The sequence below is a fragment of the Penicillium malachiteum genome, assembly GCF_028827825.1.
Source record: "Penicillium malachiteum strain IBT 17515 chromosome Unknown utg000003l:1.0-4950554.0:1.0-4952489.0, whole genome shotgun sequence".
Taxonomy (NCBI): domain Eukaryota; kingdom Fungi; phylum Ascomycota; class Eurotiomycetes; order Eurotiales; family Aspergillaceae; genus Penicillium; species Penicillium malachiteum.
In genome coordinates this window covers 3,017,669-3,042,727 of record NW_026643096.1, presented here as the reverse complement: position 1 = coordinate 3,042,727, position 25,059 = coordinate 3,017,669, and the positions used below count along the sequence as shown (strand labels likewise).

The 25,059-nt window shown below is 43.9% G+C and overlaps 12 protein-coding genes across 12 annotated transcripts; 8 read left to right on the top strand and 4 right to left on the bottom strand.

Annotated features, from left to right (window-relative positions):
- Positions 1-396: 396 nt before the first annotated feature.
- Positions 397-732, top strand: N7483_007485 (Gfo/Idh/MocA family protein; the record flags this gene model as incomplete). The annotated part of the gene is made up of 2 exons (XM_057090922.1): positions 397-445; positions 503-732. 2 exons carry the CDS (start codon positions 397-399, stop codon positions 730-732), a joined length of 279 nt encoding a protein of 92 aa, XP_056945663.1.
- A 171-nt stretch (positions 733-903) lies between these two features.
- N7483_007484 (Gfo/Idh/MocA family protein) lies at positions 904-1,590 on the top strand (the record flags this gene model as incomplete). Its single annotated transcript, XM_057090921.1, has 1 exon — positions 904-1,590. One exon carries the CDS (start codon positions 904-906, stop codon positions 1,588-1,590), a length of 687 nt encoding a protein of 228 aa, XP_056945662.1.
- Positions 1,591-2,649: 1,059 nt separating this feature from the next.
- On the top strand, positions 2,650-3,117 carry N7483_007483 (uncharacterized protein; the record flags this gene model as incomplete). The annotated part of the gene is made up of 1 exon (XM_057090920.1): positions 2,650-3,117. The coding sequence occupies one exon, from the start codon at positions 2,650-2,652 to the stop codon at positions 3,115-3,117; it is 468 nt and encodes a 155-aa protein (XP_056945661.1).
- Positions 3,118-4,390: 1,273 nt separating this feature from the next.
- N7483_007482 (uncharacterized protein) lies at positions 4,391-6,122 on the bottom strand (the record flags this gene model as incomplete). The annotated part of the gene is made up of 5 exons (XM_057090919.1): positions 4,391-4,975; positions 5,046-5,147; positions 5,239-5,536; positions 5,592-5,702; positions 5,761-6,122. The coding sequence occupies 5 exons, from the start codon at positions 6,120-6,122 to the stop codon at positions 4,391-4,393; spliced, it is 1,458 nt and encodes a 485-aa protein (XP_056945660.1).
- Positions 6,123-7,726: 1,604 nt separating this feature from the next.
- N7483_007481 (uncharacterized protein) lies at positions 7,727-9,635 on the top strand (the record flags this gene model as incomplete). Its single annotated transcript, XM_057090918.1, has 6 exons — positions 7,727-8,062; positions 8,588-8,711; positions 8,916-8,955; positions 9,052-9,425; positions 9,485-9,553; positions 9,619-9,635. 6 exons carry the CDS (start codon positions 7,727-7,729, stop codon positions 9,633-9,635), a joined length of 960 nt encoding a protein of 319 aa, XP_056945659.1.
- A 475-nt stretch (positions 9,636-10,110) lies between these two features.
- N7483_007480 (Pfs NB-ARC and TPR domain protein) lies at positions 10,111-11,012 on the top strand (the record flags this gene model as incomplete). The annotated part of the gene is made up of 2 exons (XM_057090917.1): positions 10,111-10,789; positions 10,915-11,012. The coding sequence occupies 2 exons, from the start codon at positions 10,111-10,113 to the stop codon at positions 11,010-11,012; spliced, it is 777 nt and encodes a 258-aa protein (XP_056945658.1).
- A 36-nt stretch (positions 11,013-11,048) lies between these two features.
- Positions 11,049-11,342, top strand: N7483_007479 (uncharacterized protein; the record flags this gene model as incomplete). The annotated part of the gene is made up of 2 exons (XM_057090916.1): positions 11,049-11,129; positions 11,169-11,342. The coding sequence occupies 2 exons, from the start codon at positions 11,049-11,051 to the stop codon at positions 11,340-11,342; spliced, it is 255 nt and encodes an 84-aa protein (XP_056945657.1).
- Positions 11,343-11,979: 637 nt separating this feature from the next.
- Positions 11,980-12,186, bottom strand: N7483_007478 (uncharacterized protein; the record flags this gene model as incomplete). The annotated part of the gene is made up of 1 exon (XM_057090915.1): positions 11,980-12,186. One exon carries the CDS (start codon positions 12,184-12,186, stop codon positions 11,980-11,982), a length of 207 nt encoding a protein of 68 aa, XP_056945656.1.
- A 706-nt stretch (positions 12,187-12,892) lies between these two features.
- Positions 12,893-13,674, top strand: N7483_007477 (O-methyltransferase; the record flags this gene model as incomplete). Its single annotated transcript, XM_057090914.1, has 2 exons — positions 12,893-13,409; positions 13,463-13,674. The coding sequence occupies 2 exons, from the start codon at positions 12,893-12,895 to the stop codon at positions 13,672-13,674; spliced, it is 729 nt and encodes a 242-aa protein (XP_056945655.1).
- Positions 13,675-19,610: 5,936 nt separating this feature from the next.
- On the top strand, positions 19,611-19,916 carry N7483_007476 (MFS general substrate transporter; the record flags this gene model as incomplete). Its single annotated transcript, XM_057090913.1, has 1 exon — positions 19,611-19,916. The coding sequence occupies one exon, from the start codon at positions 19,611-19,613 to the stop codon at positions 19,914-19,916; it is 306 nt and encodes a 101-aa protein (XP_056945654.1).
- Positions 19,917-21,041: 1,125 nt separating this feature from the next.
- Positions 21,042-21,875, bottom strand: N7483_007475 (uncharacterized protein; the record flags this gene model as incomplete). Its single annotated transcript, XM_057090912.1, has 1 exon — positions 21,042-21,875. The coding sequence occupies one exon, from the start codon at positions 21,873-21,875 to the stop codon at positions 21,042-21,044; it is 834 nt and encodes a 277-aa protein (XP_056945653.1).
- A 1,825-nt stretch (positions 21,876-23,700) lies between these two features.
- N7483_007474 (FAD-dependent oxidoreductase) lies at positions 23,701-25,002 on the bottom strand (the record flags this gene model as incomplete). Its single annotated transcript, XM_057090911.1, has 2 exons — positions 23,701-24,790; positions 24,851-25,002. The coding sequence occupies 2 exons, from the start codon at positions 25,000-25,002 to the stop codon at positions 23,701-23,703; spliced, it is 1,242 nt and encodes a 413-aa protein (XP_056945652.1).
- Positions 25,003-25,059: the final 57 nt, after the last annotated feature.

Genomic DNA, 25,059 nt, shown 5'->3' with positions numbered 1-25,059 from the left:
TCAGATGAGCAAGAATCCTACACTAGAAATTGTATAGTATCAACTTTAATGGAATTAGAATGATTGAGCTTGTATACACTGGAACTATTTAGTAATTTCTGCATCTTCAGACGGCTGAGCACAACCTGGGAATAATCAATGCGGCCCTTTTAGCCACCATTTCGGGAAACTTTTTTCCTAAATTTAGTAGAAAATGAATATCTCATTCTGCACTACCAGATATCCTCGTGATTCACCCATCGGATTTCCAACCCCGAGGGTAGAATTCAATTTCCGACCCCCGCATTTTGGCTCCGATTTGACCAAGCTCCAGATCCCCTATTTAGATCAGTAAACTCCCTGAACAGATTGATTTTTCCACACATTTTCCAGTCTCATATTCATTTTTACTTCAAAATGTCCAAAACCAAGCTTCGCGTCGGAATTTCCGGTCTCGGTCGCATGGGTATGTCTCAATGTAACTGCGATCACAAAATTCCCAGCTAATTGACACACAACACAGGCAAACGCCACGCTGTGAATTTCCACGAGCTCACTACCCGAGCCAATGTGATTGCAGCAAGCACACCCGATGCCGAAGAGCGAAAATGGGGAGCTGAAAACCTGGAGGGAGTGGAGATCTACGCAGACTACGATGCAATGCTGGAGCGGAATGACTTGGATGCTATTGTTGTTGCAAGTATCACTGCTGTTCATGCCAAGCAAGCAATCGAGGCAATTAAGAAGGGGTAGCATGTTCTCTGCGAAAAGCCTCTCAGCATCGATCTCGCCATCGTATGTACCTATCACCTCCGCCTTCCTCATTCTACCCGCTCATATACTAACCTCCCATCTTCAAAATAGTCCCAGAGCATGCTTGATACCTACGAACAGTCCTTGAAGAATTAACCAAACCAGAAAGTGATGTGCGGATTCTCTCGTCGTTTCGATGCATCGTACCGAGGTGCGCATGAGAGCATTGCAAGCGGCGAATTTGGATTACCGATTATTTTCCGTTCCCAAACTGCAGACCTTCTCGATCAATCTGGCTTTTTCGTGGAGTATGCGAAGACAAGTGGTGGAATCTTTGTTGATTGCTTTACTCACGACATTGACCTTATGCTATGGTTCATGGGCGAAGAAAGGAAAGTCAAAAGCCTTCAAGCAGTAGGCGTTACGGCTGTTCATCCAGGTTTACGAGATAGTGGCGATCGGGACAATGCCCTGGCAACAGTGGAGTTTGAGGGTGGCAAGATTGCGGCATTGTACTGCTCACGCATGATGGCCGCTGGACAGGAAGATACCACAGAACTTATCTGCGAGAGAGGCTCAGTCAGAATCAACATGCAGCCACGAAAGAACCATGTTGAGTTTCACGACTCCCAAGGCTCCAGGCGTCAATTTCCTCAACATTACTATGAGCAATTTAGGGAGGCATTTGCTACTGAGGCTCGCGAGTTTACCAAGTGTTGCCTGGATAACAAGCCGGTGCCTATCAGCCTTAAGAGCTCAGCTAAGGCTGTTGCTATTGGCCAGGCTCTTCAGCGAAGTTTGATCAGTGGCGAGAAGATAGTATTTGGCAATGACTTGACTTCAAGTTCTAAGCTTTAGTTGACATACTATTCACAATCTATATAACTTGCACATCATTCGTCTGCACTCTTCCCAAGAATATTCAACGTAGTATTAGTCAACTGGTAAGTTTCTAGTTCTACTACTAACACCAGCTAGAAATAATCTTTGGAATGATGTGTTCAAAGGTTCAAGTTACAATTCAAAATTTTGATAGCGTGTCAATCGATCAATTTGTCTCACTCAAGGCTCCGAGTCACCTACTATAATAACTCCGAGTCGGAGCACTTGAGTGTCAACTGCCTGGTTGTTCTCGCTTCTTGCCTCGGACCTGAGACATATTCAGACATACTACTCACTGTCAGCCGCAGATTCCAATTTTTGACCTCATGCAAATATGTCCCAATTCCGAGTCAAATGTTATGCGGGTCTTTTGGGTTGTCCATAAAGTCCCCTAATGGCTTACAACAGGCCCGGGGCATTTCCAAGTTTAGGGAGACATCACCTCCGCTAGTACCCGCAATACTGGGGCCCCGCATTACTCCCGAGGTCGGTAATCATTCTCCGATTGACCCCAATTCTCAAAATGGCTTACATATATGATCGGTCTTACATCCAATTCGTTCAAATGGGCCGAATACCAGGTTCAGTTACCCAGCTCGTCAGGCTAGTGATCCCCACATCTACAGAAATCCATTAGGCTAATGATAGGTTATTGGGGAACAGTGAGTGGCGTCCACCTGAGCAGTGAGCACAAGGTCACGGTACATCTAGTCGACGTTTTGAGAACCTAGACCCAACGGAAAACGCTTTTCATTATGAATCTACTCGTTTCAAGTTTCTGGGTATGTTGAATCGGATTTCCAACACCTTGAGGAGGATATTCAGATCAGTACACGATTCCTTACGCTCGGAGTATATCTACGGATTAATGTACCCGACATGGATCAGAAATTACGTCGGTGAACTTGACGGTATGGATTGAAAGCTCAGCTTGCCCCATGGGAGAGATGTTCAACTGAATCAGAAATTCATCTATAACTTGAACAGTGTGGACCTCTATAAGTCAAATCCTTTGATATTGGAGACGACTTCACAATGCCAGCTTCAATCATCGATATCCCGCAAGCACCCAAGAACATCGAGGTCACCTCTGACAACATCGATGCGGTGAACGTTATCAAGGGCAAGGCAACCAAGGACTTGTATGATGCCTCCGAATTTGACCAGGCAAAAGATAAGACCGGCTTTCGCCAATTCAACGACGCCTGCGACCGCGTCAAGAATTTCTATGCCCAGCAACACACCCTGAAAACCGTCGCGTATAACCTGAAAGCCCAAAATGATTTCCATACCAAGACTCGCGCCCGTATGACCGTATGGGAGGCAATGGAGAAGCTCGATACTTTTATTGATGAGTGCGACCCTGATACTCAAGAGTCTCAAATGACGCATCTCCTACAATCCGCTGAAGCAATTCGACAGGATGGAAAACTGAGATGGATGCAACTTGTTGGATTGATCCATGATCTTGGTAAACTCCTGTTCTTCTTCGGTGCGCAGTGATAGTGGGATGTTGTTGGTGACTCATTCCCCGTTGGATGTGCCTTCGATGAGAGAATCATCTTCGGCACTGAATCTTTCCGAAACAATGAAGACTCAACAACCCTGTCTACAGTACCAATTTTGGAATCTACTCACCAGGCTGTGGACTTGAGAACGTGATGTTGTGCTGGGGTCATGATGAATATCTTTATCATATTGTTAAGGATCAGTCAACTATTCCCGAGGAGGGTCTCGCTATGATTTGATACCATTCGTTCTACCCATGGCACCGCGAGAACGCCTATCACGAACTGATGAATGAGCATGACAAGAAGATGCTTGAGGCGGTCCGTGCGTTCAACCCGTATGACCTGTAAAGCAAGAGTGATGAAGTTCCAAACGCGAAGACTCAAAAAGTAAGAATTCCTTCAAACTCGATCAAGAATTTTTGTGAAAGTCGGTTGTTAAAGATCTTATCCACATCAAAGCCTTATTGCCAGGAGTTGATTGATGAATTTTTCCCCAACAAGGTTGTGCGATGGTGATAGCTAGCTTCATGGATAATCATTTACGGCATACAGCACTTGAGCCGTGTTGTTCATATCTTACAAGAGTGTTGCCAATTTCTTTTGAATCCATTCAGATTGGGGTTTGAGTCATGCCAGTGTGCTCCACACATACGGAATTGGCCTATACCGTCTTGTGAGTGCTTAGAAAAGCTATAATCCTTCGTGACTACATATTATCGTATCAACTTGAAATCACTCCCATCTTCATTACTAGTACCTAGACTCGATTAACCCATATTCATGTGGAACAATATTTCAGGTCCATTCAAGAGAATCTACAAGAAATTAACTAAGGTGGAGAATCATTTCTTGCGAAACCAAGGGAGTAATCGACATTCTGCCTGGATTCCCCCTTCAAATTTGAAGACAATGAATGCTCAAGATGACTTACTGCAAATATAGCCACTTATTAATGATAGAGAGAAACGGGAATAGATAAAAACAGGACCAAAAAACCAGACAAAGTTTGATAGAAAATGGGACAGGTAAACAGTCGGTGAGGGATCCATAATTTGACGAGCATCTAAAAGGAACAATATTCGAGAAGTGTGGATGGTCTCACTCGATCTGAAGAACGATGAAAGCATGTTTGACGCTTCAAATTTTGCAAGGGAGAGAATATTCATAATTCACCGACATTGAATACAACAGCATGCTACATGTTCAGCCTTTGAAGTTATAATCAGCAATTTTAGCACTTCAAGTTGTATTTCTTTGAAAATTCCTTATGCCGCTCGTGGAAAGTCTCGGCGAGTCTGTAGAATCTCACGAACCCCATCCGCATCAAGGCGTCCAAGTGCATATTCTCTGGCTGGCACAATTGGTTCATATTGCCTAGTGTTCTCAATGAGATCTAAACGTTCCTGCTCGCCGAGACCACCAGCAAGAGGAAACATGCCAAGGCGACTTTTGGCTATGGTAAGAGTTATGTCATTATCGGGGCTGGTCATGTAGTAAAAGAACTGCCTGAGGACTCCTCCATCCAATCGAGGATTTCCTCGAGTTCCTGGGGTTCGGCCGTTCACACCAGCTCTTTCATCAATGCGACCTGGAACACGAATCCATGGGCCGATTCTGCGTCCCCGGGTATCAAGTATGGTAACCTCGAGTTCAACAACCGGAGTGGTCATATCCCCGATAATCCCATAGACAGTGTTTTCCTCGATTATACGTAATGCAGGGTTACGGATTGGTCCTGCAATGAGATCTATATCTGCCCTGAAAAGCAGCAAATCCGAAGCCCCTGTGTCATACAGAAACTCAAGGTCAGTCCACCAATTTCGACCAGGGATTCGAAGTGCGAGTGTATACTGCGAATATAATACATCAGATAAATACTATTTTAATCAGTTGAGGGGTCTACTGAGATCAAATACTCACAAAATGCAAGACATTTTCCACTGTCCCGTATGCTAACGCACGTCTCCTCAGAGCAGGTATCCTTCTATTTGCATACGCCAACCTAGGACTTAAATCACTAAACTATGGGACTTATTAGCAAACGTGTATCTGTATGACATCTGGAGACTTGGAACATGAGATGGGCTAAGATAGTCATTCACGAGTTACTTACCCCCTCTACCCAAAAACTTTTGGATCCATTGTAGGTATCATTGATTGCTTCAAATTCATCCCAATCAAAAAGCCTAGGTTGACAAAGCTGCTTCCCTTCCGACCAGTATGTGACTAGTCCGGTCCAATCAAGGCTCTTGTTTCGGTATGCAGCTAAAATTGCATCAACATTAGGAAGTTGGTTTGTCGATCCGCCCCCGTTGTTCTCAAGGGCAGCTTTGGTTTCTCGAAGTTGCGCTATTCTTGTAAGAACGTCCATGCTCAACCCATGTACTCCCTTTTCTGATTTCTGAATTTCTCTATCGATAAAATCAGTTGCGAAGAAAAAAAAGTCAGTCCTGTGCCTAGTCTTACAGTATTTCTGAATTTTCTGCTTCAAGCAGCTTTAGGCGATCTTCAAAGAAAGATGGCACAATATTATCATCTATTCTTTCCTTGCATCGATCAATTTGCGCTTTCAAATCTCTGTACACAGTCAGTCTTTGCTATCTGTATTCAAAAGCTGGATGGGGGGGGGGATCACGCTGGATCTAAGTCAGGCTCTCTTGCATCCCATTCCATCTCAATGAGCTTGGAGATATCGGTTAGTGGCTCTTTTCCCTGATGCTTCCAACGTGGTCGGCGTTGAGGCTGCTCGCTTTCGTCCTCTTCCAACTCAAGTTCATTCTCCACAATTTTTTCAAACTCCTTTACTTCCTTGACATAGGATTTTTCTAAATCCATATCTTCAATTTTAAGGGGTTTGCGCGGTGTAGGATCCCAAGGTGACCCCCAGTCTCCCCAGTCCTCTGATTCCAATTCATTGGGAGATACAGATGTCCCATTCCGTCCCTTGAATTTTTTGTTTGTTCCATTCCTTTTCCCCACTCTATCCTTCGTATTCATGCCATTAGTCTTTTTGGCTGACTTTTTTCGAGTATTGCGAAATGTCCTGTATGTTGGCGCGCTAGGTAACTTTGATTGAGTTACGGTTTTATATAATGCATGTGATCCCAAGACCGCCATTTTGTGATTGATCCAGATAATACAAACAATTCACATTTGACTATGGTCTATTCCAAAAACCCCGGAATATGGAAGTCTTCTGGGTATTTAAATTCTGGTAGATTTACTCAAAGGTCAACATTGTGTCAAAGATATCTTTTATTATTTTGGCTAGAATGCAGGAATGAAAATGATACGTGAGTAAAAATAGACTCATTAAATGGGGTGAGAATGAAAGAATTCCGTGCGCGGCTCGTTCACTGAGCCTACTGAACACTTGAAAGAGCAATTGGGCGTCAAAGGTAACGAAAATGCCTAGACGGGAACCACAGGGGCAAAGCCTCGGAGAAAGAAAGACGAAAGCCAGTAAGAAAAGCAAGGCATGCTTTTGAAACTTAAAGATAAGCAGTTGCTTTGATTCTCTCTATACAAGGACACCAGTCAGAGCAGTTTTGGGCAACTGATGGTCTCAGCAAGAGGCAACACAAAGTCTACGCCACGGTGGGTCTTTGACCCGTGAACTTCTTTTTATCATTTTCTTACCGCTTTGTCCCGAAAAGCACTACAACAACCCAATTGAGTGAGAGTATGTTCGTACACCTATCCTGTTTTTGGTCCAGGGATATTCATCTTTTCCTTGATGGTACTATCCGACTCATATACCACTTTGAATGCCGATGTGTACAAGTAGTAAATATAAAGATTGTCAGAATCATGACGGCGCTGCGGGTGGACTTTATTAGTATATAATATCTTTTCTTTACACCCAGTAACTCAGTGAGTTTTACAGGTGGAAAATGAATGAAGTTGGTGCACATGTAAGTTGGAAATTGACGAGCGATCACCTGGCTGCGGGAAGAGAGGTCTATATTAATGTACAGTGCCGACCGCTATCGCCTTCCATGTTCTGAACACAGAGAGACTGTTTCAAACCCTAATCATGTGATACGCTAATCCAGATATGAATAGCTGTAATTAATCCGTTTTGTAGCTGACCACGTAATAAATACCAGTATCTTAAAATACTCGTACGGAAAATACAATTTTTTACTCTTAACTCACACCTGGAAGGTTCCATGCACACCCTGCAAACATGATGGCCTTGAAATCTGTCAACAGTCCTGCTGCGTCGCGCGGTTCATGAGTCCAGAGAGCCTGCCTAATGCTCTGAGTGTCTTTCTGGAATCACATTGATGGGTAAAGGATTAATGACACTAGTACGGAAGGAACAGAGCTTTGGAAGCCTGGATGACCAGAAGATTCGATGCAAAGCAAGCAAACATGGAGATCTTCAACCAACTAACCTGTTGATCCCTCCCATATCCACTATTGAAAACGATTGGTAGGGAGACATTGTACGTCAGCCTCACTTCCAAACCCCGCTTCCCTCCTAAGTCCATTTCCTCCCAGACCTTTACTCCATGATGAAACGATTGCAGACATTGACGACCGTCACCTCAACACGGCTTTTAGTCTCAAAGTGGAAGATACTCATATAATCCAGCATGGATGCCGGGGCCACCCTATCTCACGACGATTACACGGTCGGGTGGATATGCGCCTTACCGCTCGAGATGGCGGCTGCGAAGCTGATGATGGACATAATACACCCAAGCCTGCCGAGTCCACCAACTGATCAAAACACATATATTCTGGGAAATATTGGGGAACATAACATTATCATTGCCTGCCTACCAGGCGGTGCATATGGCAATGTGTCGGCCGCAACAGTGGCGATGCAGTTGCTTTCAAGCTTCCACTCTATTCGATTCGGGCTGATGGTCGGTATCGGTGGGGGTATACCAAGCAGCAACGTAGACATCCGACTAGGCAATATCGTGGTGAGCCAGCCAAGGGATACGTTTGGAGGCATGATCCAATACGATCTTGGGAAACTGTTACACGACGGTTAATTCCAGCGGACCGGCATGTTAAACCGGCCCCCGAAGGTTCTGCTAACCGCCCTTGCTACACTACAAGCCCATCACCTTATAGAAGATAGTCGAGTTGTTGAGTTCATTTCCAACATCCATCTCAAAACCTTATCTCGTAAAGCTGCAACCTTTACTTGTCCCACCTAAGAGGACTGCCTATACCAAGCAGAATATGATCATAGAGCAGCTGATACATGTGCGGATTGTGACCGATCGAAACTAACTCAACGACCTTCACGAGCCTATGAAGAGCCAGTGATTCATTATGGACTGATTGTATCTGCAAGCCAGGTGGTAAAAGATAGCAGACTACGAGACCAACTGGCCTAGGAATTAGGAATATATTATGTAGAGATGGAAGCTGCGGGCCTTATGAATGACTTTCTATATATGGTTATTCGAGGTATCTATGACTATACTGACTCATATAAGAATAAGAAATGGCAAGGTTACGCGGCAGCAGCAGCAGCGGCCTATGCTAAAGAGCTGCTTTTGGTGGTTCCAATTAATCAGGTTGATGATACTCCCACAGCACAAGATACTCTTGCAAACTTAAGTAAGAAGCTCTAAATTTCCATATTAATATCCTCTTCTACAGTTAGGATCATTACTAACGAGAACTTTATATTTATAGTCAATTACTATAATATTCCATGAGACCTTACTATAGTACCTGTAATAGAAAACTTCGTGGGGCGGCAAGCCGAGCTTGACCGCCTATAGCAGTATTTAAAGCCGACACATTCCTAATCACGAAAAGTCACGGTTCTTCATGGACTTGGTGGAATAGGAAAAACACAGTGAGCGGTCCGTTTCGCGCGAGAACACCAACACGATTTTACCGCCGTCTTTTGGTTAAGTGGCAAAGACCGAGACACGCTCTTATAATCCTTTAGCTCTATCTTACCTCGGATACCCGGGAAACCCCAGGACCATGGGGCAATCGATAACGAGGAGCTAGAACAACAAGCTAGAGAATTATTACAGTGGCTTGCAAAGGACGGCAACTCTCGCTGGTTAATAATTTTCGACAATATTGATCAGTACTCTCCAACCGGTAGCGGCATTAGGGATGTATATGACATTGGAAAGTTCTTTCCTACAGCAGATCAAGGCTCTATTCTTGTCACTTCTCAACTCGCAGGTCTCACTGAACTAGGAAAGTCCGTTCCAGTCCACAAACTTAACTCTACCGAAGCTATTCAGCTTCTCTTAGAGAACAGTGGCTTATTAGGAAATGATAATATTAGGCAGCTTGATGCCAATCTAGGTATGATAATACTAAATATATAGATCGTCCAAGATTGATAATAATACTAATATATCTAGATACCCTTGCCCTTGCTAAGCGTCTTGATGGATTGCTATTAGCAATTGTCATAGCTGCGGCATTCATGCGTCAGACTAGCACTAGTATCGCTCAGTACTTGACATATTACTAACACTTATGGTCTGATCTACAGTCGCAATTAAGCCCTGAACGTCAATACCAGCAAGGCAATATATCACAGACATAGATGATATCATATCGTGAGATTCAGAATCGGGAACCGAATGCAGCGGAGCTTCTACTGCTACTTACCCGTTTTGATAATCGTGATATTTGGTATAAGTCAGTGAGAAATACTTCTAATAGCTCGGAAGCTCCATGGTGGCTCGAAAGAGCTATATCAAGCGAACTTGAGTTCAAATCATGTATGAAGCCCCTTATAGAATTATCCTTTCTTGAGACCAAGCAACAGGAAGGAAGCTATACGATGCATCCAGTGGTTCAGGACTGGTGCTTCCACCTTGCCAGCAGTAATATGAATGCTATCCAGCTTTCTGAGCTAGCAATAATTTGTGTCGGATACACAGTGCCTAGTGCAAGTAATAGCAAATTTCCAGAGCTCCAGCGACGTCTTATACCACATATAAACCGTATATATAATAAGCAAGTTACTATTAACAACATTATGGTTTTAGGTGGACTTCATGGACTAGGAATTCTTTTCTCAGACTATAGGAAACTAAAAGAGGCAGAGGCAGTATACCAGCAAGCATTAACAGGCAAGGAGAAAGCCTTAGGTCTAAATCATAATTCTACTCTTAATATAGTCAATAACCTTGGTCTTCTCTATGAAGCAAAGGGGAGGCTAAAAGACGCAGAAAAGCTGTACCAGCGAGCACTTATTGGCTATAAGAAGTCCGTTGGCCCAGATCATCCATCAACTTTCGACACAGTCAATAACCTTAGGAATCTCTACTCGGACCAGGGAAAGCTAAAAGAGGCAGAAGCAATGTACCAAAGAGCACTATCAGACAAGGAGAAGGCCCTAGGTCTAAATCACATATCGACACTCAACACCGTCAACAACCTTAGAAATCTTCACTTAGACCAGGGGAAGTTAGGAAAGGCAGAAGATATATATCAGCAAGCACTGGCAGGCTATCAAAAGTCCATTGGCTCAGATCATATATCCATTCTCGACACATTCAACAATCTTGGCATCCTCAAAAAATGTCAGGGGAATGTAAAAGAAGCCGAAGAGATATACCAGCGAGCACTGCTAGGCAAGGAGAAAGCTTTGGGTCCAGATCACATATCTACTCTTAACACAGTCAACAACCTTAGGATTCTCTATAAAGATCAAGGTAAGCTAAAAGAGGCAGAGGAAATATACTTCCGGGCGCTGGAAGGCAAGAGGAGATCATTAGGTCCAGATCATATGTCCACTTACGAAACACTCAAAAATCTCATAAATCTCTACTGTCACCAGATGGAGTTAAGTGCGACAAGGACGGCACATTGGCAAAGAAGATTGATCCAGACGGTTGCGGTCATACAAATCCTTTTGTTCATGTTGGCGTTGGTTAACAAAATCGTCTCTAAGCCAATGGGTAGATTTTGAAAATGGAAAACATCATATACCAGCAAGCATTAGCTGACTATGAGAAGGCCCTCAGTCCAGACCATACATCCACTCTTAGCACAGTCAAGAACCTTAGGATTCTCTACTCCAATTAAGGAAAGCTAAAAGAGACAGAGGAGATGTACCAGCAAGCACTGGCAGGCTATGAGAAAGTCATGGGTCTGGGTTATAATACGACCCAAGGAATTCTGGAGCAGCTTAATATGCTCAAGATCAAAGACAGAAATTACTACCCGATAATACTGTATAGCTATTCTCATCACAGTATCTTTTGAAATATGTACTCGATTAGTACATAGATTATTTTGCCACTTTGAGCCCAATTAACTCTTCAGCTTCACTATAGTGGATGCACGAAACATATACTGTACTGGAAGGAAAACAAGGATAAACATCCTGTACTCCTACTCTCTCTCTCTCTCAATATGAGAGAGATTAATGAAGATCTGAAGACCCTGAAAGATATATTTTGTCTAAGTAAAGAATAGAACTTTGAATAACATATGACACACGTGGTTCATGTGATATGGTGTGGTAATTCCTAGACATTGTCATTCAAAAAATATGACGGCCATCCAGTGGCAGTGGATTCGCACTTGTATTTTGTTATCCTGTAAAAATCTATATATAGATATGTACATTAATTGTTCTTTTAAAGGTTCCAAGTCATACGATACACCCTTGGAACGAATCCTCAAATACTGTGTTAACCAGAAATGGCTTAGTGTACCATGTGATCAGGGTTTGAAAGAACATTTTTATGTTGTTCAATATGGAAGGCGGGAGCGGTCGGTACTGTAAAAAATCTGGGAGACGAGGAATTGTTACTGCATAAGATGGGAGGCTGGGCAGAAAAGGTAGTTTCCAGGTTCTGGGAAGAAACAATGGTATGTCATGGATACCTTCACGTAGTCATGTTTGGGATTTTCTTTCTAAGATATGGCCATATGCGGCCAGGGCTTTTCCAATCATGCGCACCACATCCCAAACAGCCTCTCCGCTAAAAAGCTTAGCCCAAATTTTGAGAACTTGGATACACAAATCAGGAGGGCGTGCCATCATGTCGCCATTACTCGCAAGGCCAAAGCCGGAATTTGCTTCTGTCACCATATCAGTCATTTAGGCAATGAGTCTAGTTTCTTCATCAGTAAACGGCACCTCGGGGGCTCGATTATGCACGGCAATCAGCCATTTGTTAACAACAAAGGCGCACTCAAGGGCACATAGTGAATGCTGAAGGGACCAAGCAAAGGCTTGATTGCGCGCCACAATATTGACACCAATTTTGACCGGGATGCTCAATGCGTGTGCAGAGTATAGCACGGCACGTGTCAGCTTATATGTTGGCACCAGTTGTGGGCTTCGGTGTATAGACTCAGCAATTTCATGCGGATCATGGGTTTTTAAGGCGCGCCATGGACCCACGTCCACATTGAGTCGTATATAGGCCATTCGAAGCAAAGCAGTCGAGTTGAAGGATATTGGACCTTGTGGATTTCCCGGACCTAGTGATGATTCCGGATCCATATACCACCCTTGATGTTCGGCTGTTTAAAAATTTTCGGCTCGTCTCTTTCAATGTTGGCATTTTGGTGCAAACTTGAAGAAATTAAGACCTGGGGCTAGTAGTTATATGTAGGGAGTACATATGATATCAACTTCCAAGGTTGCAAGGAGCACTTCAAGTTGAGATTTAAATAATTTAGGGCTTCCCTCGAGATTGTTCCTGACCTCAAAAAAGTTCCCCAAAATGCCAAGATTTAAATGCCGACCACCTTGATGACGTCAACTGATGGACTCCAGGCTTTATTTTTATATATCGAACATGCCCGCATCCACATGTGCAGGGCCACAGCATATCCTGCAACTCCTGGGTGAACTTCATCAAAAGTCGTTGGAACAAGAGGCCACCATTTCCAAAAAGAAAAAGATTTTTTCATCCGAAATTTTGGGGGATCTCGAGGACCAGCAACCATCTGGTAACCCACAAGATGAATTTGATCGACTTATGCGTGACAAGTTCATTGCACTGGATCAAGACAAATGCCAGTTCACATACCAGCTGATAAACGCCATGGGAGCCACCAATATTGTCGAGGCTGGGACTAGTTTTGGGGTTAGCACGATCTACCTTGCTCTTGCCATTGCTAAGACAAAAGCCGCTACTGGTAAATCGGGGGTTGTGATCGCGACTGAAAAAGAGAAGGAAAAGAGAAAAATTGCACGAAAATACTGGGCCCAGTGTGGTCCAGCAGTTCAGCAAGAAATTGACTTGAGAGAGGGTGATTTGCTCGAGACCTTAAAGGATGGACTGCCAAAGGTGGATCCTCTCTTTATCGATAGTAAGTCTGACCATTTTAGAGCCCAATCATTGTCCCATACTGATCAAAAATAGTCTGGTCCGCACTCGCTCTCCCGACGCTTAAGACTGTGCTACCTCGTCTCCGACCAGGTTCAGTTGTGCTTACCGATAACACGATATCTGGTGCGAAAGGATATGCAGATCTTCTGGCATACTTGCGAGCTCCTGAGAATGGGTTTCAAAACATGACTCTGCCATTTACTAATGGGTTTGAGATGAGTGTATATATGCCAAATTTGGAGTAAATGGATTCTAGAGGCATTGCAATACCAGAACGTCTTCTCGCCCAGCAAATCTCAATCAGAACACGAAGTTTTTTTATTTCTTTTCATGGTCAATATTTCTTGACGTTTCAGCCGACTCCTACCCGAAGGCTTCAATTCTTTTAGAAATTATCGCCCAATGAAACAACACATCAATCGATATGTCTATTAGCCATTAAGAGAAAGAGTCTGGGATTGGCCTCAATAGAATCAGAAGATCTACCTCGCAAAGCGACAACTCCCGGTCGTCTACTAGTAAGAGTTATTTCATTTGGAGGTTTGATCTGAGTTAAAGCAAGAGTTTATCTGGTTTCTTCATTCACGCTTGGACCAATGAAATTCCAAAAACAGAAACTAAGCAATTGCGGATGAAATCCCCACGTGGCTAATATACACTCTAAACTCAAAAATCACCTTACACAGTTGTCGTATTCTATGAGGATGCAGGAGAAAAACGTGTGAGCATGAAAAGTGGTATTGTATTGATCTATCTAAAAACAAACATAGAGAGCCATAAATAAAGCACAAATCAGTGACACCAGGCGCGCCACAGTCAGCGCTTTGGATTCATTACATTTCATCCTTAACAGTCGGCCCGTTTTCCTCCAGCCACTGTAACACATGATCAACATTCTTATCTGGAGGGAATACCGGGTACCAGTAATGGACGACTTTACCATTTTGGATTGCCAAGGTAATTCGCTTGACCAGTCTCTTACCATTCCTTTCAAAGGAAGGTAGACCAAAGCCTTAAATGAATACAAGGCTCTCATCACTCAATAATTCATATGCCAAGTGCAGCCGGGTATGGGCCTCTGCCTGATGCTCTTTGCTCATGGTACTTAGACCATAGACATTTGTTACACCAAGTTTCTTGAGGTCTGGCAAATTATCGCGGAAGGAACACGCTTGAGGGGTGCAACCCCTCGCTCCAGGAATAATGTTCCATGATTCGGGGATTTCCTCGCTCGCAGCCGCTGTACGAGGATGACAAAAAACAATTGTGAGCCCCTGAAGGCTCGAGAGAATCACAGATGTGGAATCAGTAGCCGGGAGATGGACGGGCGGGGCAGTTGGTCGCGCAGCTAGATTGTCACAGGCCCCGTCATCTATTGAAACAGGAAGGCCCGAGGGGATTGCAGCTTATTTGACAAATATTAGTTCTTAGAAATTGCATTCTGGCATCTCAATGACTTACAAGTGATCGTGCTTATTCTTAAGACGCTGTTGAGATCCCGTTCACGTACTAATTGATATTCGGTATCATATGAGTCAACAACTATCAACAATAAAATATTTGAAACCACAAGTTTGATGACACTATTTTATACTAAACATGTGGGTAGTGCGAATGCTGCATTTTGCACTGTCTTTTCGGCCCAAGACAACGCCACCAATGACAGCATGCATGACAGCGGGCTCGCACCTCAATTATCCAATCAGCGAGTGCCATCCCTGGAGGTAATAAGCTATATGTGCTACTAGTTCAAAGTCAAGATATCGATTACTTTATTAAAGTAGCATAAATCAAGCATTCTTCAGACATTGCTTTCACAACCGCTACTCCAATGGTTCAGAAATGTTCAGTCATACAGGATCGTTATTTTACATACCGTTATATGTCTACATCTATTATGTTTTAGAACTGAGCTTTTCTACTACTCAATTCTTCTCCCTCTGACTTTGGTCTTATGAGTCACCATTACCAAACCTTCCAATGTTAGCACTAGCCCGCCGAGTATCGTCTAGTATTTGACATGATCTACGCCGAGTGCGGGGGCGGGGGGGGGGGGCAGGGCCAATTTCTTTCTTGGCATTTTGGGGATATCAGACTCTTCAAACGTTTAATGGGATTTCTCCAAAATGCCAAGAACCACTAATGAAACTTTTCGCGCAGGACACACTATTTCTTTGGTCAGATATATGCATAGTAAATTCAATCATTGGATAGGTGCGCCGACGGGTGATTTTCGGGCGATTGTTCAATAATCGGGTTGAACCAGTCTTAATTATCCATGCGATAACCACCGGGGAGGTTCGTCTCAACTCCGCCTGCCCAGGTTGACGGTTTTCTGTTAAACGGTTCTCTGTTCAAGAGCAACGTACAATGTATGATCATACCGAGAAGGCAAACTTGAAGTTACTAGTATTGGTCACTACTACCAGTGGGCCTTCTGCAATCTTCAAATCATGATGTTTGTGAATGACTTTGATATCCAGATGTCTTACATCATGTCTTCCGAGTCAGATTTTTCAAGTTCCCATATAAATATAAATACTAGTATCTAGGTATTTGTTCATGGGAACTTCAAAAATTTGAACATTTGATACATTGGTTATACGCATTCCAAACTGATCCAATTCTCAAGCCCTTTCTTTTGACAGTCGCAGTACCGTTACCTAAGAAAACTCCAGGGCTACCACATGCATTTTTTCGATTCATCAGAATGTCTTCCAATGGAACCCTTGAGAGGATGCCTCTCGACAAACAAACAAACACCCCAAAGACTCGGAAAGAGCGAAGCATCTAAGAGGTATACCCATGCCGGCAATTTATATGTTTGAAATACCCTTCCCCACGACGGTAGTTTAACGGTACTATTTGAGGAAATACGGTATTTGGAAGAATATTGTTAAAAGTTTGGTATTTGAGCTTGATTTTTTATATAAAAGAATCGTTTCCTTTTTTGTTTACTTTGGGTCTTTTTTTCCTTTTTTCAAGTTTCTGTGGATATGTTTATAGTATATTTACTTTATATATCTATTCTATATATTTACTCTACATTTTTATATTTAAATACTTTACTTAGGAATTGAACTAGGTATGAGTTCAATTCTTACGGCCTTGAAAACCCAAAGGTTTTTGCTCTGGATACCAACTTACGAATGAAATCACTGGCAGACGCAAACTCCTGATTGTAATCGCCGCCTTCATGCTCAACTTCTCTGGTTGTGGAATCCTCTTCAGCTTCGGCATCTTTCATTCCCTTTACGAGCCCTGGAGGATATGTCACAGCGCTTCCTCACCACATATTTCCTTATCGGAAGTATATAAGCCGGCCTTATGAAACTTGGCGCTCCCTACTACGTAGTGGCAGGGTCACAACAGCCACTCCTATTGTGAATATCAAAGAGCCCAGCAGAATAGTCTTACGACGGCCAAGTCGATCGGCAAGGAAAGCACCTGTCAGAAGCGATCCGGCAAATGAGCCAGCTTGAATGGATGCAGTGATACCACCTTGAAGGAAATTTCCGGGGTCAAAATACTTTGGTCCCCAACCTGTTATTTTCGCGGGCGGTCTACTTTTTGGTATAGCTAGTGTTCTGGCTAGCTTTGGAACTGCATTAACGTATCCCGTAAGCGAGCCGCACATGTAAGCGGGCCGCACACCTACCAAATTTCCGGCCGCGAAACACAACTCGCGATCTTCAACCAGCAACCATGCCACCAAAGCACGCTGTCTTGGCCGAAAAATCAGATAGCCGAGAAGTAAAGCTTCTACTTGCTATACAAGCTATGAAAAATGACAAAAATTTGACGCTCAGACGTGCTGCGCGCCTATATGACGTCGCTGTATCTACCCTACGCGACCGCTGTAACGGCGCGACACCCCGATCAACCACACGCGCAAATAGTCATAAATTGACCCAATTAGAAGAGGAATCACTTCAGAAATGGATACTCTCTATGGATACACGTGGGGCAGCACCTACACAGTCTATGGTACGAGAGATGGCAAATTTATTACTTGCAAAGCGTGGAGAGACCACCCCGCAGACAGTTGGGACCAAATGGGTATATAATTATATCCAACGGACACCTGAGCTTGCGACACGTCTATCACGTCGATATGAATATAAGCGTGCTTTATGTGAAGATCCAGCTACTATAACGGAGTGGTTTAACCGTGTGCAGCAAGCTATTCTTACATATGGTATCCTTAATGAGGATATTTATAACTTTGATGAGACTGGCTTTGCTATGGGTATGACAAGTACATCCCATGTTGTTACACGTGCTGAGTACTATGGAAGAAGACACCTTCTTACATCTGGAAATCGTGAATGGGTTACTGCTATTGAGACAATCAACAGTTGTGGATGGGCACTGCCACCATATATCATCTTTAAAGCAAAGATGTTTAACCAAGCCTGGTTTTCGGCTGAAAACCTACCATCTGATTGGCAATTAGATGTTAGTGATAATGGCTGGACTACCAATCAAATCACATTGAATTGGCTCCGGAATCACTTTTTACCATATACAAATACACGTGTGTATGGAAAGTGGCGGCTTTTAATTATGGATGGTCATGGCAGCCACTTGACACCTGAATTTGATCAAATATGCGAGGAAAACCATGTTCTACCATTATGTATGCCAGCCCATTCTTCCCATCTTCTTCAACCTCTTGATGTTGGGTGTTTTGGTGTGATAAAGCATATCTATGGGCAGGCTATCCAGCAGAAGCTTCGATATGGCACACACCACATTGATAAGCTTGATTTTCTTGCTATATACCTATCTACCCGGGACCAAGCTTATAAGCCAGCTACAATTTCAAATAGCTTCTTAGCAGCTGGCTTAATCCCGCTTAGCTCACAGCGGGTGCTTGAGAAGCTTGATATAAAGCTACGTACACCTACACCACCCCCTAGCAGTGGAAGCAGCAACTTTACCCCCCATACACCATATAAGCCTACCGATATCCGACGACAGGCTTCATCAATCAAAAGGCTGTTAAAACAGAGGTCATATACACCTCCCAGCCCAGCTAAAGAAGCGCTTGAGCAGCTGATTAAGGGATGTGAGATTGCTATGCATAACGGCGCATTTCTCGCTCATGAAATTGAGCAATTACGCGCTGAGAATGGGCGGCAGGCACGTAAGCGTGCCCTACCTCATAGGCAGATGGCTAATAAGGGTGGAATGACTGTGAGCGAGGCAAGCCAGCGTATACAGACAGAGAGAGAGGTAGTAGAAGCAGAGCAGGTGGTGGATGTAGAGCGGCGGGAAGCGCGGAAATCGGCTACTGGGAGAGCGCTGCCAAAGTGTACAAATTGCGGCAATATTGGACATAAGAGAAACACATGTACTAACTAAGATAGAAGTCGTTCTAATTAAATATCTCTGTTGTTGGTTGAATGATTGTATATAATATATGTTAGTTGATGGGTAGGTGTGCGGCCCGCTTACATGTGCGGCTCGCTTACGGGATACGTTATGGCATTTCCAGCTTACATAAGGCCTCTTGATGGGAATTTCCACTTAATTTTCTGTTATGCCATCTATGGTAGTTCCACCTAGTTGGTTTAAAAAGCACAGGGGACTAAACATGGGAATTATCTCTGCTGGCACTGGTATAGGTGGTATTATTTGGTCACCTGTATTGACAGCATTGATTGAGGCTACAGGCTTTCGAAATACTCTTCGCTTTACAGGTTCTATCTGTACTATGCTTATCTGTATTTCTGGCGCCATCCTAAGTTGGGAACCAGCAATGGCTGCTTTTCTCAAGGAAGAGAATAAAAATCTTTCTTGGGGCTTAGGGCTTTATAAGGTTCCTCTTCCCTCTGCAAAGGTTGTTATGACACGCAAATTCCTTGCTCAGTGTCTGAACTACTTTGCAGAGTGCAGCTTACTATACACATGTCCTCTATATTGCTGTATATGCAAAAGCACTTGGCTATAGCCAGTCAGAGGGTTCAGATTTTACATCTTTGAGGAATGTATGGAACGCTATTGGCAAGTTGGTGTCGGGTTTGTTTCTGATAGAATTTGACGTCTTAACTCGTTCTTTCCCATGACACTCTTAAGTTCTGTCTCAACTGCAGGGCTCTGGGCTCCTAGTACACTAGCTAGAACGACCAATGACTCGGAGTCGTTAGGAAGGGGTCTTTTAATTGGTTTCACCATTATGTACAGTCCGTTTGTCAGTGCATATATTGGTTTATTCTCGCCGGCGCTGGTGGAGCTTTTTGGGATGGAGGTTATGCCGAGGGTAACAGGTATTATGTACATGTTCCAGGGTGCTGCCGGCCTAATTGGAACGCCAGTTACTGGTGTTTTGGTCCAACGGTCTCACGGCGGTAATGCGAGTCCTGATAATTATTTGTACATGGCGATTTTTATTGGCGCCTTGATGGTTGCGTCAATGGTAACCGTCCTCTGGGCCCGGATGGAAGTCATGGTAGAGTGTTCAAATGGGCTCATCACGGTTTAATCTAATCATTTCAAAACTCAGACCACCTCAAAATAGTGAAAAGTTTAGCTAATAACTGACCAAAGAGCCGTGACCGAAATGACGTACCTAGTAAAAGTGAGCATTAGAGGGATATGGACACATCAGTGGCTCCGGGGCGTGCAGAACATTCATTTCTGAAATGATCATCACGCTCGCCACACTTTTGCCAGGATGTCAAAATAGTGGAAATTCCCTACAGTACCATGGCCCAACTAATGGATGAGGCTTATCTATACTGTGTCTTTTGTCAAAATCCCTTCTGCGCTGCACAATACGCTACAAGTAGGTTCACTTGGTGGTGAAATAGCCCCCACAATTAAGGAGAAGATGCTTGGAACCAATTAGTGCTGTAGGCCTTCAGAAATATGCATACGCATAACTCAACGACAATCTTGAAAATAGTATGACAAGAAAACATAGTCAATAGAGCAATCACAAAAGAAATAAAAAGACATTGATACAACACTGGCAGCATATATAAGTCTATTATGATCAGGTGCTCACGATTAAGGCGTGGCTCGCCGCCTTATTCACATATGCAGGCCTCTTCAACTTGGAAAATTTGAATTTTAGGGCAATCCGGAAAGATATTCTTCACCGAGTATTCAGCCCGTGCATCAAAATGTAGGGTTGCACATTGAAACATTTGAATGTTTGAGGAGCCAACGTTGTAAGCTTTCCCGATACTACAGCAACTAATAACGTACTGGCTGGTCGTTAACGAACATGATTGAACATTTGAACATTTGAACGGCTTAGCACCTGGGCATCAACCTTGGAACCGTCTGTGCAATTTGGCTGAATATACTAAGTTGGTTCAGTTTCTCCACTTCCAAATGTTCTATTCCAACCTGAAGCCTTAGGTCAGCAACTTTGACAATGCCAAAAGAAAATAAAATTGCGCCTGAGAAGTGTATATCTCACAACCTCAAATCTCTCTATAGGTTTGGTCGGTCCTAAAAGCATTCCAGTCGTACAGATATGCGTGAGTTCAAATTTTCATGGTTTTCAAGTAGTACTACCGGATGTCATGTATTAAAATTCAAAAATTGAATAAAAGGGTATGAAACATTTAAACAAGGCAGGCAGTAGTCAGAGGTTACCTCACTCAATATCCGGCATACTGTAGTCATCATCTTCAGCCTCACTGTCATTGCTAGAACCAAGCACTTCCTTGGCCCTTCGCTGTATTTCCGAGGCTAAAAATGACCTAAGCTCACAGCTATCCAGCCCAACCAGTTTCCGTATCATGTTTACGACTCCGCTAAGCTTGAGACATGTTTCCTTGAGCTGAAGTTTTGGGTCTCGGAGACGAGAAAGTAAGGAGGCCCATTCCTCGTCGCTCAATGCAAAGAATTCAGGAATCGGTATGTCTCCCAGATCATCAATAATTTCTTCGTCAAATGAGACAAGAAAGACTTCCGGGGCACCAATAATATCAAGCAAACATTTTAGTCGCCTTGCGGCTTTCATTCGAGAATCGAAGCTTTGAATAAAGTCATCGACATATTTCTCGCCGACATTCGTATTTTTTCCAATCTTCATCATGACTTTTCGGGAAGCAAAGATTTGAGACTCTTGTTCCGCCATTCCCTTTGACTTTGCTTCTTTCGTAGCCTTTTCATAGTCTTGAAGCATATCTATGAGTGCAAGGCGGGATCGTAGCACATCATAAATCACACCTGTCTCCACAGCCTCGATGTCCATAGCCCGCATGTCAAATGTATACAGAGGGGCGCCGAAGACTCTCCAAGTTGCATTCCTAAGATTATCGAAAAGCAAGGCACATTTCGGGGCAACGAAAGTTCCATCAGGCTTGCCATTGCCTCCATGCTCTTGCGATATTTCAACTGGAAGGTGCTGAGACTGCACTCCCCGAACTCGATTACCGATTGAGGTGTCGGTGGAAGGCTCTTCGCGATATGCGATAGGAAACATGCTCTGAGAGCAAGCGTAGTCACGTTGAGCACAACGATTGCACTTTTGCCCCGGCCATGTTCGATCGACTGGTAGGCACTATTCAACATTTTGATTAGGCCTAATAAACAAGAGAAAGGGTTCAATCAAGCTTATCGCAGTTACCTGCTTCTTATCTTTTCGACATCGAATGCATTTTAAATAATTAAGGCGCCGGGGTACAGCACCCTGTTGGCTTTCCATGTGTGTTGGGAATTTGTCTTGAAATTTAGGAGCGACTGGAGTGGGTGTCTTGTAGTCTGGTCAAGCTCTGCCCAGGAGAATGGCTTTGAGTGAGAATGGGAAAACTTGGGAAGAGTGAATTGCGGTGGGAGAGATGCCCCTTTAAATACAAGAGATTTCAGGGGCGATAGGTCGATTTTTCTTATTTCTTCTGTCGCAGTTGAGGCATTCTGTGGTGAACTTTTCGTATTGAGTGTCGCATTTTGTGACAATCGAGTCGCACTCGCAGTAGTCGCCACCCTGGTCGCAGTTGATGACTGCGACAGTCGCAAGAGCTGCATGACGCTAACCTTAGTTTGGCCCTCACGTCAACAGTGCGGGGTTATGTGGATGTTTTAGGTGGAAAGGACTTCTCAAGTGCCACCGTTGAAAAATAAGCTAAACTGTACATAAGGAATAGGATAAATTAACAAGGAGTGGAAAAAGAAAAAGAAATTGCAAAAACAAAAACATACAACAGTCAGGATTCGCATGTGGTCACCCACCATACTACTAACTGACCGGCGTGTGGCTTAAGTACGGCTGAGCGGACGGGAAGCCCTGTTCTCCACACCCTGTGGTCGTATGTACTTGAAACCTACAAATAGTAGGCTATATAGACATAACGAATGGCTTATTGATAGTAAACTGAACATTTGAAGGTATAGAAAGAAAAAAAATAAGATTGTATCCCTTGAGGGATAATGCATAGGATTCTTTCAACCACACAAACGTTGAATCCCCCCCAATAATTTTGGGCATTTCTTCACGAACCTGAAGCACAACCTTGGAAATAAATAATCTTTTGACAAAGGTTTGGCCCCGATTCAAATTCATACTATTCACTGCAATGTTTGGCATAATGATTCTACCATATATTTCAACTTGAAGTTCAAGTTTTGGCTGAGGACCAACATCCTCTGGCCACCTTCAACGTGAAGTCTAACTCCAGGACTACCAGTGCACCTGGATACATATGGGTAATAAAGCCTGAGATGCTTTTTATTAGTTATGATGCCTTAGGCTTTAGGATTTTCTATTGTTGAAGCGACTCGGACTTCCTCAACTTTTGATGGCTTCAAATGATAGAATTTTCTTTTACACCAGTCGACCTAGACGCGGTCTTGACCACCTGGGCACTTTACCAAACTTGAACACTTGCAGTCTCCATTTCAAGTTTTAATTGATGTGCATTACATACTACGTGGTATTCATACTTTGGGCTGACATGTGGAACGTTTTGAAACTTCAAGGTTGAACCTTCAAGTTGGAAAACACGTCCTCAGCCTGGAGGCCCGGGCTTCTAGGTAGAGAAACTACTCCGACTAGTAGTATCCTTGAATTTGCCAGGTGCTACACTGTCAACTGCCCAAGTGGTTACTCAAGCCCTGGAGGCCCTCCATACCCGTGGAATAACCTCCCGCGCTACAAAATTTGTCAAACATTCAAGTTTGATTCCCAAGGTCTATTGAAGCAAAAAGTGTCAAATTGTAAACTCCGCCCGGCGAATTTTTATTGGCCAACTTCTAAGTTGAAGCTCCCAGTCTTGGTGAGGACAAACTTCGAACTGCAAATGACACAATACTTAAAAAGGTTCTCTATACAATTGGTCATTCCCTCTCTGTATCTCCTCAGCATCTCCCAACGCAACAACGAGCTGAGCGTCGCGCGCCCGACAAAGCTCCGGACCTCCGGTCACTACCCTTTCCTCTCCCTTCTTCCGAGCACCTTTCACCAAGGCTGAGGTCCGCGGCTGCCGCAGTCGTGCAAATTCTTCAAAAATCGGAGAAAGGGCTGCAAGGTTCCCATCAGAGTCTCCATTCAACTGAGGGAGTAGACGGCTAAGATGATAGCAGTCCTCCAATGCTTGGTTCGCTCCCTGTCCCAAATGTGGACTTGTCGGGTGCGCTGCGTCGCCGATCAACACACAACGGCTCGAGAACCACTCATCTCCACTGAGTTCCGCACGATCAAAGAGCCCAAATGAGATAATTCGTTCTGCCGTTCTCACCATTTCCAACAGAGCTGGCTCAAAGCCCTTCAATCTGGCCTCCAAATCTTGCTTTTTTGCCTCCAATTCGACCCTTGTTGCCAGCTTCCATGCCTCAGGGCGTTCCTCTGTCTGAGATAGCGTAACGGCCCACGAGATATGCGTCGTCGAAACTGGATACGCGATGAGATGCACAGCATTCCCATACCAGTTCGACATAGTGGCGGGCTTCTCTAACAGTGCACTTGGGGTCATCGAGATACCAGCAGTTTGTGTCAACCCAGTAAATATTGGAGGTCCCTCCTTTGTTCCGGAATTCTGAAGCAGGATGCGTCGAGATGCTGCCTTAATACCATCACAACCGACGAGGAATGACCCCGTGACTGATTGCCCGTTACCGAAGTGGGCGGTGACAGACGCCTCACCTTCTTCGATATCAACAAGCTCAAATCCCTCATGAACTTCAATACCTGCGTCCAAAGCCATTTCCTTCAGCGAAATGTTCAATGTTGTCCGCTTAATACCCATTGATGATTGCCCGTATCTGGCGGCATAATTACTAGGCAAGCTATTATGCACTAAAGTCTCGCCTGAACCGGTCCCATGCCAGAGATTAGCTAACGGCAGAGCCTTGACGTCTCCGAAGAGTTTGTTGGGACTTGTGAGCAGATTCAAGACTTTCATCCTTTTTCTTGTGTGTCAGTATGCCTGTATACTGAGTCTTCATACAGGACATGGAGCTTACCCATTTGGATTGAGCATCAGCGATGCACCGGCTTCACCTAGCACGCGGACCTTCTCATAGATCACTGGCTTGTATCCTTTCTTCTTGAGAAGCAGTGATAACACAGGCCCGGAGACACCACAGCCAATAATGAGAACGGTTGGTGGGGCCATGGCGTGTCTGCTATTAGTTGATCAAATTGAAGATACTTGAATTATGAAGTAACTGAG